This window comes from Electrona antarctica (assembly GCF_951216825.1).
Source record: "Electrona antarctica genome assembly, chromosome: 8".
Lineage (NCBI taxonomy): Eukaryota > Metazoa > Chordata > Actinopteri > Myctophiformes > Myctophidae > Electrona > Electrona antarctica.
The window spans coordinates 2576954-2595000 of NC_136789.1; the positions used below are offsets into that span (position 1 = coordinate 2576954).

Here is an 18047-nt window from a genome sequence, read left to right on the forward strand (position 1 = left end):
CACGCACACACTTAAGCATGAGTGTGTCAAATGTTCTATTTGAAGCAAGAGTTGTGCTAACAAATGATTGAAGTTGAAGTATATCTAATATAAAAAGGACTTTTATGACCTAGAGCAGTGGTTCCAAAACCTTTTCGGCTATGCACCCCCGGTTACCTCCTGACCTAGCTGACGCATCCCCTACATGGTTACCTCCTGACCTAGCTGACGCATCCCCTACATGTATATATACTGTATATACCCGGTTACCTCCTGACCTAGCTGACGCATCCCCTACAAGGAAATATAAATTGCATAAGCTACTGTATATAGAGACATACATTTACTATTTATCCACATATTTGCACATATATGAACCTGAATATGGCGCATATATATATATATATATATATATATATGCAGCATAGGCTATATTCTGCATATACTATAAAACCATAGCACCACATATTCATGCCTTTTCATGTCGCGCACCCCCTAGAAGGCGCCCGCGCACCACAAGGGGTGCACGCACCACAGTCTGGGAACCACTAACCTAGAGCACCCTATACTGTATGGGTCAGCTGTGTCCACACAAAGTACCAACAGGGGACAAACTGAACCTTAGTTTGTGTTACAGGCCAGGGCACACAGGGCAGGACAAACTGAACCTTAGTTTGTGTTACAGGCCAGGGCACACAGGGCAGGACAAACTGAACCTTAGTTTGTGTTACAGGCCAGGGCACACAGGGCAGGACAAACTGAACCTTAGTTTGTGTTACAGGCCAGGGCACACAGGGCAGGACAAACTGAACTTAGTTTGTGTTACAGACCAGGGCACACAGGGCAGGACAAACTGAACCTTAGTTTGTGTTACAGGCCAGGGCACACAGGGCAGGACAAACTGAACTTAGTTTGTGTTACAGACCAGGGCACACAGGGCAGTGATAGACTTTGCTTAGCTGTGAGTCAGTCAAATATACTATAACACATTAACAGACTTATCAAAATATTACATAAAATACATGAAAATATATTAGCCAAAAAGTTCTTAATCCAATACGTGCAAAAATAATCACACCTATTCTCTCACACAAAACACGCACGCAGGCACGCACGCACGCACGCACGCACGCACGCACGCACGCACGCACGCACGCACGCACGCACGCACGCACGCACACACACACACACACACACACACACACACACACACACACACGTAAAGTGATATAATAAATTCAATAATATATAGCTTGAATAATATCAATAGTAGTCTTGGTAACACAGTCTTTCCACTGATCACCATTTTCTTTATAACACTATATTCTCGATTATTTTGTTAAAAATGTCAAGTCTAATGCAGTACCACATAGTACCATGCACTTTCTATTTTCATTTCACATTTCCTTTCAAAGTAGTAGAAAACATTATAAAGTCTATATGAATTTGACATTCTTTTCAAACGTATACTCTTTTTTTGGCAATTAAAATTACAATTAAAATATTATCAAATAATTGCACAAGATGCTTTTGGTCTTATGTTATGAACCATGTTACTGCCAAAGACGTTTGACAGTGTTATGTGGTATATTAATGGAATAGACACCATTGTGGTGCACCAGAGAATCTGTTTTCATATTTGGCTTCAATGCAAGCCACTTGGTGGGGATATTAATACTTTAATATCTGAAATAGGCTTCAAGTTGTTTTCTGCAGGGTAGATTTTTATGGCATGGCTCTGCCAAGAGGTTACTGTAGCTGTTTATAGGAATGTCGGGGTGCGTGCGTGCGTGCATGCGTGCATGCGCACGTGTGTGTGCGGTGCTAATAATAATACATATTATGCACACTACCATTAGGCCAAATGATGGTAATTTGTTTCACATAGCCTTATACCTTTCACATATTTAACTTTAATTTTATATTGAAGGTCATTATAGGATCAGGCTATGACCCTATCATTAACATCCTATGGCAGGCAAAAATGTAAAAAATGTCACACTTTCCCTTTGCTTTAAGTAGCATGTGACATGTCAAACTAGGGGGTTTTCATGATTTTGAATCCATTCCAAGCATTCGTTTTGCACAAAATACACTCCTTGGGCTAAAAACGGCCATAGACATCATGACAAATGTGATGAGGTCAGCACATTTTGGGCACATTTGGGCAAGTGGCTATGGCTGCTTTTAGCCCAAGGAGTGTATTTTGTGCAAAACTAATGCTTGGAATGGATTCAGAATCATGAAAACCCCCTAGTTTGACATGTCACATGCTACTTAAAGCAAAAGGATAATTTTACATTTTTGCCCCACCAAGTGGCTTTCCATGGAATAAGCCTGCTGACTGTTGTAATTGTTATTATTGTAATTGTAGTGGTTGCTATTGTTGCTGTTCTCATTATTATTATTGTTAGTGTCCAGGTTTGGGTCTCCCCTCTCTCTCTGCCTTTCTCTCTCCCACCCTTTCTCTGTCTCTGTGTACCTCTCCCTCTCTGTCGCCCCAACACAGTCCAGGCAGTTGGCCAACCACTGGAGCCTGGTGGTTTCCTCTCGGCTCCTGTTAAAGAGGAGTTTTGCCTTGCCACTGTCATGTCACCAAATGGCTTTTCAGGAGGGAAAACGTTGGGTGTCTGCTGTATAGGTAAAGTGTCTTGAGACAACTTGATTTGACACTGTAATAATAGCATTGAACTTGTTAAAATCCCAGTACCTAAAGCAAACCTCCATAACATAGTAGATGGTTAGAAAAGTTCAAAAGTTCAAAGTTCCAGTGTCGATCAGATACTGTACAGCATCAATAATAAATAATAATACAAACATTATACAAACGCTCATGAATGTAGACTACAATGTAAAGACAAGTTTCTCCCTCTGTCTCAGAAGCCAGGTATGTGGCAGTAGGCCTCTAGTGAGGACAACAGGATGTAGATGATCCAGACGGAGAGGAAGAAGAAGACCGTGAGGAGCTTGGCTGTCCGTGGGCCCCCGAGCTCGGCGCCCGACACGTTCGATCGGCGGCGGTACATGAGGACGGCCATGCACACCAGCGCCATGCTGGTGTAGAGAGTGACGGAGAACGCCAGCGATCCGGGCTGCACGTGGAACCTCTTCCCCTGGGTCTTCCAGTACACGGATGCAATGGTCCATGCCACACCGATGCCCAGGAACACGTTCACGGCGTTGCTGCCCGTCACGTTACCGATGGAGGCATCGGCGTACTGGTCCTGAATGGCAGCCACTTTACTAGCGAATGTGTCTGTGGGAATACAGAGGATCGTATGTGAATGTGACAGAAGCACAAGGCAGACAAGAGAGGCATTATATTTCACCTATCATGGCATGTCCAAAATAGGGATGCCAGGTTGAAAGGGTTCATGACACTATCATGAGCTTGTGTTGTTATTTGCTGTTTCTAGAATGCGGCAGATTTGTTTTTCTTCACTCCGGAAACTCACGTCTTTGTTTATGATTAAATACAAATGAGAAGCCTCTCTGAGAGTAGCCTAAATGTTAGCCTGCAAAGTTTTTGGAAGGAAGTCAGCAGTCCCTGGAGGAGCTACAACAGTTGTATCCTGAGGAGTTCACCTTTACTGGGCAAACTCCACAACAGTGTCGGCCATTGATTATGGATTTCTACATGATTGAAGATGTCAAAGGTCATAATTGTAATTTTTGCCTGGTTTTTCATTGATTGTGTTCCATGGCAGCTGCTATGATATAGCGTGCGTGCGTGCGTGTGTGCTTGCGCTCACTTCAACACAGTATTATGGTGCTATAGTAGGCTGCCTGGGAGAGTGTGTTGTAACTTAAAAATCACACACGTGTGAACTGAGTGGTGTAAGGTAGCCTGTCTGACGTAATGAAATCATGTCTGACGTAATGAAATCACACCCGGGTGAACAGGGTGAACATAGCAACCATGCTCATTTTTTCTGCACAGACTAACAAAGCCAGTTGTAGGAGTGGTTTACACCACTCAATAAGTAGGCCTATGTGTGCCCATCCATTTGGAGAGAGAGAGAATGAAAATATTCTTAACCTTTCATAGTTTTTGCTATAATTAGGTGTGGTTGTCACAAAATCCCAAGGCAAACCTAGACTTGTCACATGGCACACTGTTTGCGAACCACTGGTCTAGAGGCTATAGCCTAGACAAACCATACCCTGTAATGTAGACACCCACCTGGGACAGAAGTGCCGAGGGCCACAAACACAACAGCAGTGACAGAATCTTTGAGACCGACGGTGCAACCAAAGTGAGAGGCTAAGTCACCCGTAACGGCTGTCAGAGCGCCTATGAGGGAGATGGAGACAAAGAAGCAGGCCCAGCCATTCCAGTACTCTGTGGGCGGGACAAACGCAAACAGAACCTTCCAGAACACTGTCAGGAAGTGCATGATGTAATCAAAGCAGGAAGGTAAACGTTCTTCCCCACTGTCTTCCTCGTCGTCATCACCTGAGAGAGACAGATAGAGAGAGCCATTGACTATGCAAATAATATTTACACATTATGTTATGTCACTGTTTCTTAACGTCTGGTCCGGGCCCACCAGGAGTCCAAATGGTCCCTTTCGGATTAATTCTGAGATCCTACAAATGTAAAAAAATTTAAGGGACCAAGCCCGTCCTGAAGGCACCTTGGTCCCTTATTGTTTTTTTCTCCTCCTCCTCCTTCTTCCGCCAACAATAGCAGTTCTGGCTGAACAGTCGTTTTTTGCGAAACTCTGCAACATGGTAGAGGGCCATGCCAAACGGTGATGATGCAAAGCCCACGACCATTGGCCAAAGGGTGGTGCTATAGCACTCAATTGAAAATGCAAACTTTGAACGCACATAGCTCATAAATTGATTGAAAATTATTGTTTTATGGCGTGGGTCTGCAGGAGGCATTTATGAGAGGAGTCTGTCTGTGTGTCTGTGTCTCCAGAGCTAATCTCACAAACCGTTGGACTGATCAGCACCAAACTTTGTATGCACACTGGCAGCAGGCCAAAGATGTATTTTGTAGACCCACATATTTCCATACTTTTTTAAATCTATCTATAAATGCACCAAGTATGTACGTCTGTAATCTGTTGTCCAGAACCAGCACAAAAGCCTCTGCCCAGGCTCTGGACAGGGCCCAAATTAGCCCATTGATCACACCTGATCACCCCTAGATCTCCATATATGGAGCTGGCCTGTTCTGACATCACAATGATGTTCTGACATCACAGTGATGCACAACCTCGCCCTTCATGTTAGAAAAGTTTCTGACCCCCGTATTGTGCCAAATATAAGACGACTCTGATTATAAGACGATCCACAATTTTTCAAGACTCATTTGTGGAAAAAGAACATTGAGTGTCAAATAGTCTAGTCCCCGATTATAATACGACCCTGTTTTTTTTTTTATATTTCCATTATATTCAGCACAATAGGGTACCCATGTCATCACAGAACTCCATATACTGTATGGCCAGAAAAGGAATATAGACACACACATACATTGTGCATAAAAAACAGGCACTGTTCTAGTAATAATATAATAATAATGGAAGTCCAGCTCTGAATAGGTTGAAACCTTGGCCGAATTTGGAGTCGTACCCTGCATCATAAAGTCGACGACTGACATCACTGGCTGGCCAGATGAAGTTCAAGATCCCCATTGGAGTCACGCCATTCCCATGTGGGTCATTTGATTTTTAAATTCTGTCTTAAAAAGCATCTTTATTCCTTGGCTTTTAACCCAGTATGAAAGTTGCCTTCTTTTATTTTTTTCTTATGGTCTCATCGAGCTACCCAAATAGAAAAGGAAGTATGCCATGTATCCGTGACTCTTCTTCTAGAAAACCAGGTGTGGAATTGCTTTTACACTATGCACAAATAGCACGCCCCAAACCTCTAGTTACTTCTATTATCTTATTGTCTTTTCTGTCCTTTAAACTGGTCTTTGTGTTTTTATTGTATTGTTCTATCTATGGGTATAGAGAGAGAGAGAGAGAGAGAGAGAGAGAGAGAGAGATCTAAACTCCAAGTCAGCCCCTTTCCAAAATGCCCTGGTTTCTTGTGTGGAGACCTAAGTAGTTTGCATTGGCAATGAAATAATAATATAATAATAATAATAATAATAGTAATAATAATAATAATAATAATAATAATAATAATAATAATAATAATAATGTTAATAATAATACTTCTCTGCATTGTGTACATCTACTGTAACATTAACTCCTCAGTTCTTTTAGCTGAGACTAGACTGGAGTGGGGAATTACATTTGATAGCTCACATAAAGTATTTGCCATGTAATGCATTATTAATGCCATGACTAGGCTTATTGGATGTTGTTTTCAAACAAAGTATAATACAAGTGGCACTAAAAACAAACCAAAGACAAGCACAGCGTACATTTCTGAATAATCTAGCAAATAGCAGTGGAGCAGTGAAGACTGGCGCAGGGCTGTATGATATTGAAAGTGCCCGAGAGTGTTACTCACTAAATCATGTTAGTAGAACCAACGGTTCCCGAGGGTGATTATTTTATAGCCAGTGCAGTCTGGGATGAGCCATTTCAAGACTTTATTTGTCCTAAATGTGAAATTCATTCTGTAGCTCATTATAAAAGAAATACACATGCACACAATATGCAAAATAGACTCATGAAATGGATCAGGCAGAACATGGGGCTAGTGTGCGTGCGCGGCATCAGTGGTCTATCTAGTAACTTATTTGGGCGGCGGGCCAGCATACTGCATTTATGCATTTTGATGTTTGATAGGATCATTTCTGTGCCAGTCCTTATATTTTGAGGTTAAGGAAATAGGAATATATGATATTTCAGAGTGTTCTGTGCATAGACTGCAGGTTGCATGTGCCTCCTCGCCCATGGAGAAGGAAAGAAAAACAAGAACATACGAGCTAATGGATGCATTAGATGAATTATTTATTTGGTGTGAATGGACAACATCCACTCAAAATTAGCTAAAAATTGCTGGTTTGTGATTGTTTATGTTGATGTGCCACTGATGCAAGCAATAAATAATTGCTTGCTTGCATCTGTGGCAAATCTTATAGTTTTAAATGTTATAACCTACGTCATACGGTATATAACAGACTAGCAGAGGCAGGCACGGTTTGGATTCCAGTGGCTCTCCGAGGGCGAGGTTTGCCCAAAGCTCAGATTAGTTCCCAAATCACATGCCACTGACATGTAGCAATGCAGCTTTTGCAAAGCTATCCATCTACATACACTAGTGATTCTTCCTGAACTACTTGAAAGCTACATTATTCGGAAAGTAGTGAGAAGTAGAAGAATAAGTAGGCCTAGACAACATTTCTGGCAGTTTTTTGTTTCCTTGTACTAATTGATACATTACATACTGTATGGAGTGAGCTGTATTTTATTATGGGTAATTTACTCAACCAAGATTACATTAATTGCATTTGGTTTCTGTTCCTAGTTAGTGTTGGACCTTTCTGTTGTGTTTCTTTTATTTTGTAGTATTTAGTGTCCTGGTTTCCCCTGTAGTCACTATTACCTGTCTTGTGCTCTTGTCTCACCTGTGATTATTAGTTTTCTCCACCTGTGTGTCCTGTTAGGCGCCGTTCACACAGACAGCTGTCTCTCAGGTGTGAACAGCGCCTTAGTCTCCTAGCCAATCCCTGTGTTGATTATCAGTTGAGTTCACATGTGTCCTTGTGTATTTATACCCAGTGTTTCCTTGCTTCTACGTTGTTTTGACATCAGTTCTTTAGTTATTCCTTGTGGCTTTGTTATTAGTTTTTTAGTTATTAAACACTTTGAACTGATTTCCTCTGCCTGATACTGCATTTGGGTACTACATTCTATCCTAACTCAAACCTGTCTTACAAACCGTGGTGTAAAATGTACCTTTTTTTTAATTATTATTATTATTATTTTTTTTTAACTTAAAAGGGATATTTCACTTTAAAAACAACTTTTGATCATTTAATTGTCTACTCAGGCTTATGCGAACACCCCAGACAGTTTTTAAATTGTTTGATTCAGTAATTATATTTGATATTCATTTTAGCTACCCCGCCCCCTTCCTATACAAACCCATTGTAATGTCAACCTCCATTTTAACATTGAAAACACCCATTACATCCTTTCTTCTGGTAACTCATACTGCCCTTCTAATACGTGAAGTGCCCGTACTTTTTTTAAAGTTTATTCTTTTTATATATTTTTTTTATTTCTTTTATGGAAGCTTATTCTTTCCCTGATGCTTGTCACCAGAAAAAAGGACGGGTGTTTTCGATGAATCCATCATGGTTAATGGGTTTGTATAGGAATCGAGGGGCAGCTAAAATTAATATCAAATATCTAAATACTGAATCGAGCAACTTAAAAACTGTCTGGGGTGTTCACATAAGCCTGAGTAGATGATAAAATGAACAAACGTTTTTTTTAAAAGTGAAATATCCCTTTAAATAAAACTATCAATACGGCAATGTTATGTAGAAATACACTGTTAAAAGTAAAGTAAAAGTCCAGGATTCAAAATGTACTTGAGTAAAAGTACAAAAGTGTTGGTATCAAAATGTACTTAAAGTATCAAAAGTAGAAAGTACTCTAAGTTTCTTTTTTATCACATCGAGACACATTGTTGATCGGCTACTTTCAAATGACCGAAATATATATAGAGCTGAAGTGGTTAATAACTTAATATACCTATGTTTTGTACTAATAATTTAACTAAAATCATAAACCATCCAAGTGGAAAAAGCGGAACTCCAAGACTGGCTCAGATGCAATTTCTCATTTTATTACGCTAACACGTTTCGACAATCAGCCTTCTTCAGAGTAGAATTTTAATCTGCTCTGAGGAAGGCTGATTTCCTTGGAGAGACGCTTTTTCCACTTTGGTGGTTTATGATTTAAGTTACATTTATAGCTGAGCACCCACTGCCTAAACTATATGGGCAGCATCCAGAGGAAGCACACCTGCCTTTATTTCTATAGTAACTAAAGTTGTCAAATAAAAAGTAAAAGTACAATATTTGCCCCTGCGATGTAGTGGAGTAGAATTGAAAGTACTGAAAAATTGGACATACTCAAGTATGTACATTACTTTCCACCAGTGCTTTACTGCAGATGTCACCGAGGCTCTCTGGTTTGTGAAATGAGGGGCTGTACGCGTTGATCGTCCGGAGACTCACCTGCACTCACAGTCACAGCGCTGACAAACTGTTCTCTCCAGCTGCTGCTGCCCACAACCAGAGCCAGGTTGGTCTTCTTAATAAGCTTATCCACCGTGTTCTGCCGACACCCCACAACAACAACAAAAAACAAAACAAACAAAACAGACATTTAGTCTTTGTTTTCCTCAATACAATTCACTTACTGTGAGTGAGAAATATACAATCTTATACTCTGTAAAATGTTTACAGTAAACAGCCTCGTGGTATATGGCCTGTATAGGATAAATGTAAAATATTTGTACATTTTTGTTCTTATGTTTTCGTATTTTGTCCATGTCCGCATTTAGGGCTCGGACAACTGCAGGGAAAAGACTCTTTCTAATGGCTGGGCTATACAGAGCGTGCAAGCGTGTGACGTATGCGCAGTCTGTGCAGTGGTGGGAAAAGTACACAAATATTTTACTGTAAAAGTACAGTTATTCTACTTGAATGTTACTTAAGTAAAAGTAACCAATTAGAAAATTACTTAAGTAAAAGTATAAAAGTAGCTCACATTAAATGTACTTAAGTATCAAAAGTACTTGGTTTTAAAATGTACTTAAGTATAAAATTAAAAGTACAAAGTACAAAGTACAAGTACAAAGTACAAGTACAAAGTACAAAATGCTTTTCAAAATGCCTACAAAGAAATGAAGTCCCAAATTTTTCATCCTGTCAAAAGTGGCTTGCCATTCATTATCAATGGCATTTAATGTTTGTGTTAGGACAATGTTTGTGTTTACATAAACGCACCCTCAGGGTGCAAGCTCACACAAAATATATTTCACAGTCAAATACATATTCATTTAGGGGTCCTAGCCCCGACTCACACCTTTACATCTAGCATACAACATTGATGCATGCTTGAGATGTATAGCTGATGCAAGCTCGCAATGCATTTCCAATGGGAGTCACATGGTTTGACACAATATTTGTGTTTATATTTGAGCCATTGCAAAACAGACCATATTAAGCCCTTCACTAAGCCCCACCAACTCCACTCTGCGAGGGCATTGGGCAAGCTGTCCTGTCACCCATCACATAGGTGCATGTTAAATGATTTCTCCATTCTCCATATAAATAATCGATCAAGAGCCTGAGCTTGAAAATGTCTTCTAAATCTAGTCAACAAAGCCTGCAGTAGGCTATGCAATATGGATGACATTATTTAAATAAAGTAGAAATACGAGGGAGAAAGTTGAAACAGCTATCAACTTTAACGACCGTCCCGTTCGACAGAAGTTTTGATGCAATGTACGGTAAGACTACAGTGATTAGTATTGCCATCACCTGGGTGGGTGAGTCGTGTTGTACCGGTATGTGTTCACAACACAGCCATGCAAAATAACAGCTATGATGACGAGCTGTCGAGCTGACGAAAACAGAGCCGATGCAGAAGCAGTGCGGGCGTACACGTACAGTCGTACACGCACACACACACACACACACACACACACACACACACACACACACACACACACACACACACACACACACACACACATGGCTTTAGATTCCATGCACGGACAGAAGAAGCTGTATTTTACGTCATTTCCGAGTTTTTAGACAGCTGATGGAAAAGGTGGGTTGGGGGGCGGAGCTTCGCGCCAGATCAGTCTCTATCCTTTTATATACTCATATACTTATACTTATACTTATACTTCTATACTTTTTAATTTGTAACAAAAGGTGTCCAATTTTAATGTAGCAGATTAAAAGTAATATTTATTTTCCTAACAAAGTAAAAGTAAAAGTACAGAAAAAGAAAAATACTCAATAAAAGTACAAATTCTCAAAACTTGTACTTAAGTACAGTAACGAAGTAATTGTACTTCGTTACTTTACACCACTGAGTCTGTGAAAATAATGCGCATGCGAAACGCTCCTGGCTACACGAGATCTGTGGGCGCGCGAAGATTTGCTCCACTGTCTCCATTTGGGAGACAATATACGCATACGTGCCACATACGTACGCACATAAAAAAATAGAACCGATCCTATTTTTAGAGCATGCGTATCCGGGGCCCACGCTATCCGCGTGTTTGGTATAGCCGGTATCATTAACATACATTAGATCTTTCCAACCTGCTGTACGCGCGCAGTAAAGTCCACGCACAGACGAGCACAAACGCCCTCGGTGTAGCCCGGCCGTAAACCTTGAGCAGCTCTGTTCATTTTGCATCATCACAAACTAGTCACAAACATCTACTACTAGTCAAAATTACAAATATCACAAACTAGTGCTCTCTCCAAGAAAATGTGCTGGTTCTGCTGTCTGCTGACCCTCCTCTGTAATCATGGGTTGAGGTGTTGACCACATCCTGGTATTGTTGTTTACGGCAGGCCAAGAATAGTGATAGTTTGGTACCTGATTCCTCTTCTCGCATAGCAACAGCGCAGCAACCGAGGGGTAGAAGAGAGTCTGCATCTTGTATGAGAGCACAGTTGCTCTGCTGCTTCTTCCCTGTTCATGAACAGCTCTGAATAAATTGTACTCTTTTAATGATAATAATATCGGGGACTTATGTTTTGAGTCTTTCTTGACAGAAGGTAGAATTAATTTGTCTTACAGGAGTAATTCACCCAAAACATGACCAGATCATCGGTCAATATGGAGACTCAGTAGGAGGGTATCAAATTATTGGCTTATGAATGCAAAGAAGAAAAAAAAACTTGTGTATAATTGATAGAAAATAAGTATAAGTGAGTTTTTCCACCACAAGCCAAACAGTCTAAATGAATAAACAGGTCACAGACTCTAAGATGCAATGCTCTGCAGCAGACGCGATTTTTGAACAAACAAATTATATGCACATTTGGCATTCAACACATTTCTGCCACGAAAAGGGACGGGAGAGAGCTCCATTTGGTGCGCTCAGCCAACCTCACCATCCATCCTGTCCATACCATATAGTCATGCCCCCTGACGGGATGCTCTGGGATGTATCAGAGTAGAAAGATGTTAGGATCTAGGCGTGCTGACACCTCCCTCAGTTGTTTGTGAGGATCAGGGGGTGGAGGGCCTGTTGTGGGTCAGTCATCAGGGTCAGCCACTGCTGCAGGGCTGCCATCAGTGTTGTCAACAGGGCCTACTGCTGCTGCAGGGTTGTTGACAGGGCCTGTTGTTGCTGTGGAACTGTCCTCTCAGTCCTGCTGCTGTTACGTGGCTGGTGTCAGGGCCAGTTGTTGCTGCGGGGCTCCCGTTCGAGGTCTGCTGCTGCCACTGGGCTCATGCCAGGGTCTGCTGCAGCTGCTGAGCTCTCAACCCGAGGGGTGTGATTTGTGTTTGGGGTGAGTGTTCGGTGGGTGGGTGGCTGGCTGGTGGGGGGAGTGTGTTCTTTGTCCCACTCTCACCCACTATCACCCATTTCAGAATGCCTGCTCACGCCTACAGCAATATATAAGTACCATCGACCAAATGTATTTTACACAGAGCGAGAGAGAGAGCGAGAGAGAGAGAGAGAGAGAGAGAGAGAGAGAGAGGGTTGGCCATTACAGCACCACAGACTGCGACACAGTGGGCTGGGATTACTGCTCCTCAATCGATTATTAATAAATAGGTGCAATAGGTAAGTGTTTGTCAGATCCTGTGTTTGCGTCGCCTGTTTGTGTGTCTGCTTCTGTAACCTGTTGTTAACTTGTCAGCTCTCTGATCTGTAGCCTGTAATCCTAAAATCCCCCAAACATATTTCTCTACAGTTGTTGCCCTGCAGCAAACCCTGAAGGCCCTGTAGCACTCAACCTGTGCCAGGGCTTAAAGATCACAAGATCGCATGATCCTTAAAGTTCACAGGAAAGAAGGAGTAGAGTATGTTGAAAGAAAGAGAAAAAAAAATCAGCAAAAAGTCCATAGATTTGGCTGCCACATGACGTCACGTCACGGACATGTGGCACTTACTGTGGCACCACCTCGTCATAGTAAATGTATTTTGCCATTGACTTGGCCTAAAACGTTTATATGGAATACAAAGTTCCGTAAAAAGTCCATAGACTTCAATGCCACATGATGTCACATTAGCCGCTCAAAAAACCATAGTCCAGCAGCAGGTTCTCATTAAGCAACCCGGACAAATCAAGGGAATGGGGAACACGCTGTTCACTTTCTTATTGTCTTTACCTCATGAATTAATAATGTCTATCTAACTATCCTGTTGTGCACCACTGTTGTTTATTCTGATTTACCCTGCACTGACTGGCACCCTAGAGAGTACTATAGCACTGCAGTGCACGGAGCATCTTCTACTTTGAATAATGGAATCAATTAAGGTAGCTGGGAACACTGAAGAAGGCTGTCTGTGGAGCTACGCGTGGGTGGGTGGTAACACACTTCTGTTTTGCCATGCACATTCACTGTCCAAATGTCTTAAGAATTTCACTGTGAAATATCCATCTTAATAAAGGCTTTTAAACCTTTTGCCAGAAGAGTGCTTTGGACCTTTTGTTGAACTTTTGTATTCCGTAAAAGAACACCTTTCATTACATGTATTTGGACTTCTAAGCCCTGCAGACTGTTTCTGATAAATGTCAGGGTGGACAGCAGGACATAGACCTACAGTATGCTGCCGTTGGCATACAGGTAAAGCATGATATCACCAGCCAAATCCTGTCACTGAGTGTAAAACATGTTTATGTGTGATTGATTACCATTAATGATCACAAAGAGCTTTGCTTGCGGTTACCTTGAATTCATAGGACTCTTCGATGACGACGTCCAACCGGGTGTGTTCTCCCAGACTGGGGCAGCCCATGTTGGCGACATCCTCCAACCCCACTGCTGGCTTGTTATCATTGGAGTCTCCTGGTTACAAAGGAGGAGCACATTCATGTCAACCCACAGTGGACATCATACACAGTGTTGATCTAACTATGACAGCGTAAAGGTTTATTGCACATTAGTTCATTAGTTTATTACTCATAGTTCAATTGGTTTGCCGTGGCTTGGATTTGGGTATATGGTGTTGTTCACTTAGGGTCAATGAAAAGCGGTATGACATTGGGAAGATACCAAGGGTCCTGGGCAGATATAGGGGCCCTCATAGATGACATGGTCAACATTTGGTATGGGACATGGTCAACATTTGGCATTTGGTATGGGCATCTCTGACTCTAAGTTGACTTACCGTGTTTCTGTCCCACCTCCAGCAGAATGGGCTCCTCCAGGACGATGGTGAAGGTCTTGTTCTTCTCATACTCTTCATCATCAATAATCTGCACTTCCAGCAGCTTCCTAAAAACAGACAGGTTTGAATTCACTAATCATGTTAGCGGTGCTGAGTAAGTAAGTTAATGATTGGTGATGGACTGTGTTTCTGTCCTACTCCTCCCGCCTTGTCCATGGTGCTGAAGAGTTATGCTACACTACAGTATTATGTCAGTGAGTGCTGTCCATGGTGCTGAAGAGTTATGCTACACTACAGTATTATGTCAGTGAGTGCTGTCCATGGTGCTGAAGAGTTATGCTACACTACAGTATTATGTCAGTGAGTGCTGTCCATGGTGCTGAAGAGTTATGCTACACTACAGTATTATGTCAGTGAGTGCTGTCCATGGTGCTGAAGAGTTATGCTACACTACAGTATTATGTCAGTGAGTGCTGTCCGTGGTGCTGAGGTTTAGTTGCGTGGTAACTGGAAAGGTGAATGCTGCTCGAGGTATAAAGCTGATTCTGGCACCGAAGCTTAACCAAACCTTCAAACCCCAGCATCAATATTCTGTCGGGATGTGTGCATGTTTGTGTATATAACTGCAATATGTGACCATACATTCCATCTGTCCAACATTTGGCTGCTTGTAACAATGAGTGAGTGACAAATTAACCATCTTGAATCTTGAGTCATAATTTGAATGAATGTGTTTGACGTTGGCCGCCCTGCTTCTATACAGTGCTAAATTATAAACAGTATAACAGCCTTTCAGTTGTTTTCAATTCAGCATTTGACAGTTGAATATATGTACTGTATATATTTGTGGAAAATATAGCCTATTTACACTGTTAACAATATACTTAAGTAAGTTGAAATGGCTTAGATTGACCTTCCACACAAGTTGTTGTATCAGCTGGCCTCGCCTTTACTCGTTTCCACCCCACCTCTTTTCTAATATATAATTGTCTGTATCAGCCGATCAACAAGGTCGATCCCCTTTACAAAGCGCTAGACCAGGGAGATGCAGTACTGCTGCTGTGGAGCACCACACCTAACTTCAGCTTGCCACATGTCTTAGTTACCCATACCAAGCTGTGCATCTTTGCTATTTGTCGTCTATTTTGACACAAGTAAAATATTAATCTATTTGTACATGAACTAGTCTCTGATGCAGCAATGTAGTTCCTCAACATTCCACAAGAGGGTATACTCCATCCATGCCATCAACCTAATTCCAACCAAGATGAGCGAGTGAATGAGAATGAAATCATCCATAGGTTCCACAAAGCCGGACATTTCAGATTGTGTCAACGGTGTCACAGAGCGCAGAACTGTACATTGATGTTCAAAATAAATTGTATTTTTTTGTGACAACATTCTATTGTGTTTTGTAACAATCCCTCCCACTGAGCACTCCAAGCCCATTAAACCAACTGGGAAATATGTGTCATGCCACATGACCCTGGCTGGTTACATATAGCCTACATGTGTGGTTCCTTGCCATGCCTCATTGTGAGCTAACGTGCGTGCCTCAGCCTGTTCCATTCTCCTAAACTGTCACATTGAGTCTTATTTCTTTCTGTGTTTCTCCCTAATGATGTGTGGGAGGGTGTCTATTTCTGTCGACATACACTCAATGGGTTGGGTACTTTCAAACATGGGCTGGCAGAGGAACACAAACCAGGGGGCTTTTACACAATGTTGATACGCTGTGACTTGTCAAAACCATGTTGACGGGAGAACAGAGATTTCCTGGAGAGTTTTTACTAATGCTTCAAAAGGATCTTGTTGCAATGTTGGAGGAATTAAGAAAAGGAGTGTAAAGTTCTTGTTCTTGAATTGTTGATGTTATAGTCTATTGGTGGGATTGTCACCCTTGGTTTCTCCTGCATAACCATAAACTATACTGTCCAAAAGACTGTCCACAATGGCTTACAAGACCTTCTCTTGTAAGCTATTACTCAACACTCACTTATAATTAAACTTGTCATGTTGTCCTGTGATGTCACTAATGCTTGTCTTTCATATCCCAGAATTGATTATTAATTATTAATTCCATCCCCCCCTCTTTTTGACATAGCCATGAGCACCCTACATCTTTATAATCCCCAAAGATAGAAAGACATTACGTATTACATTACATTATGTATCTCTGCTATCAAACAAAACTGTGTATGCTTGAGTGTGTATTTGTTCTGGGCTATAAAATCAGTGCAGGGTTTAAAAACAGCTGCAGGGAGTGCAAATCCTCTCCACCGTGAGAAAAGATTAACCCAAATCAATACGTTGTTCTTCAAAGAAGCAGTAAGATGTTTTTCTTGCCATTACCCTGGGGTAGCCTGGTGTATTCTACTATACTAGGAAGTAGGAACTAACCCTATTTTACAGCACTAGCAACTAAGACTTACAATTATAGATGTTTACGCTACTATACCAATGACTAACACTTCCAAGTATTTGTAACTTGCCATCTACTTACTTGCCATTAACTCTAACAACTAATGCTTCCAGACTCTACAAACCACTATCATGTCCAATAGATTCATTGCGACCATAGGTCGCAGATTACTCTGAAAACCTGCAAAACCTGTCAGTCAGTCCGTCCATCACGCCTCGACACGCTCCATATATGGCTGTGAGTCCGTCACGCGTCGTGACACGCTCCATATATGGCTGTCTCCATATATGAAGATCACAACACTAACCTCATAAACCCTGGGTAGCCATACATGGAGAAGACTGGATCATCACCTAGATCTGGATATATGGAGCCACCCGTCCTTCCTCTTCGATGTCACCCTTTACCTGTCCATTCAAACTCTAGACAGGCCCGCCCCAAAGTTCGGCCCGAAAACGTAAGAAAAAAATAAAAGTTCATATATGGGCATTCCCAGACCTGTTGTTTCAGCGCTTCTCGTCCCCAGGGCGTCTTACTGGTACTAACTGGTAATACTAGCCTCTAACACTTACAACCATTGATTTTCTGCCAGGACAACATGTTAAAGTGTATGCACTCTGTTTCTAAATCGCATGTGAATGAATAATCCATAGTTATTATTCATGTTTGCTATGGGATAAATGACACAATGATTAGTTAATTTAATTTGTATCATAAAAGAGGACAGGACTCACTGATATGCGGTATATTGTCAATAAAATAGGTGTAACAAAATCTCTGGAGATTGGCGGTTAGGAGACGTCAGTAGAAGAGAGAAGAGTATAATAAAGACCAATTAGAAGACTAAGCAAGAATCCTCCAAACAAACAAACAAGAAGTCTTGCCCGCATTAAAACCTGAAAACCTCTAATCTGCAGTGTGTTGTTCTCCACTGACAAATTACCTAAATAGAGAAAACATGTCCCTCTGGCATAATGAAAAATAATCTTCAGAATTAACACAAAGCTTGGAATCCATGTAGACAGTTTTACAATTTATTTTCAGGGCAAACACTCTTTCAAATATATATATATATATATATATATATATATATATATATATATACACACACACACACACTAGTGTTTGTAGAGATGGACTCACAGTGTGAGACTTATTATAAGCTCAGTTTCCACAACAGCGGGGTGTTGAACCATCATGAAGGCTCGTCCCTATCCTGCTCACTCATCAGTATGTCTCTCTTCTAGATGAAGAACTTGCTTAACCACTTAAGCCCTATTCTTCTTTGACCGGAGTCCCACAGAGGTCTACAGTATTATGGTTCATGTGGTTAAAATGCTTG

At 41.3% G+C, this 18047-nt stretch overlaps 1 protein-coding gene across 1 annotated transcript in view; it reads right to left on the minus strand.

Annotated features, from left to right (window-relative positions):
- Window positions 1–847: 847 nt before the first annotated feature.
- Window positions 848–18047, minus strand: part of slc8a4a (solute carrier family 8 member 4a) — a 26364-nt gene continuing 9164 nt past the window's right edge. Inside the window, exons 3-7 of the mRNA XM_079507223.1 lie at window positions 14284–14390; window positions 13843–13961; window positions 9143–9242; window positions 4163–4435; window positions 848–3235 (exon numbers count right to left, since the gene is read on the minus strand). Of these exons, the coding sequence (XP_079363349.1) occupies window positions 2856–3235; window positions 4163–4435; window positions 9143–9242; window positions 13843–13961; window positions 14284–14390 (979 nt within the window). The 3' untranslated portion in view covers window positions 848–2855. The remainder of the gene's footprint in view (window positions 3236–4162; window positions 4436–9142; window positions 9243–13842; window positions 13962–14283; window positions 14391–18047) is intronic.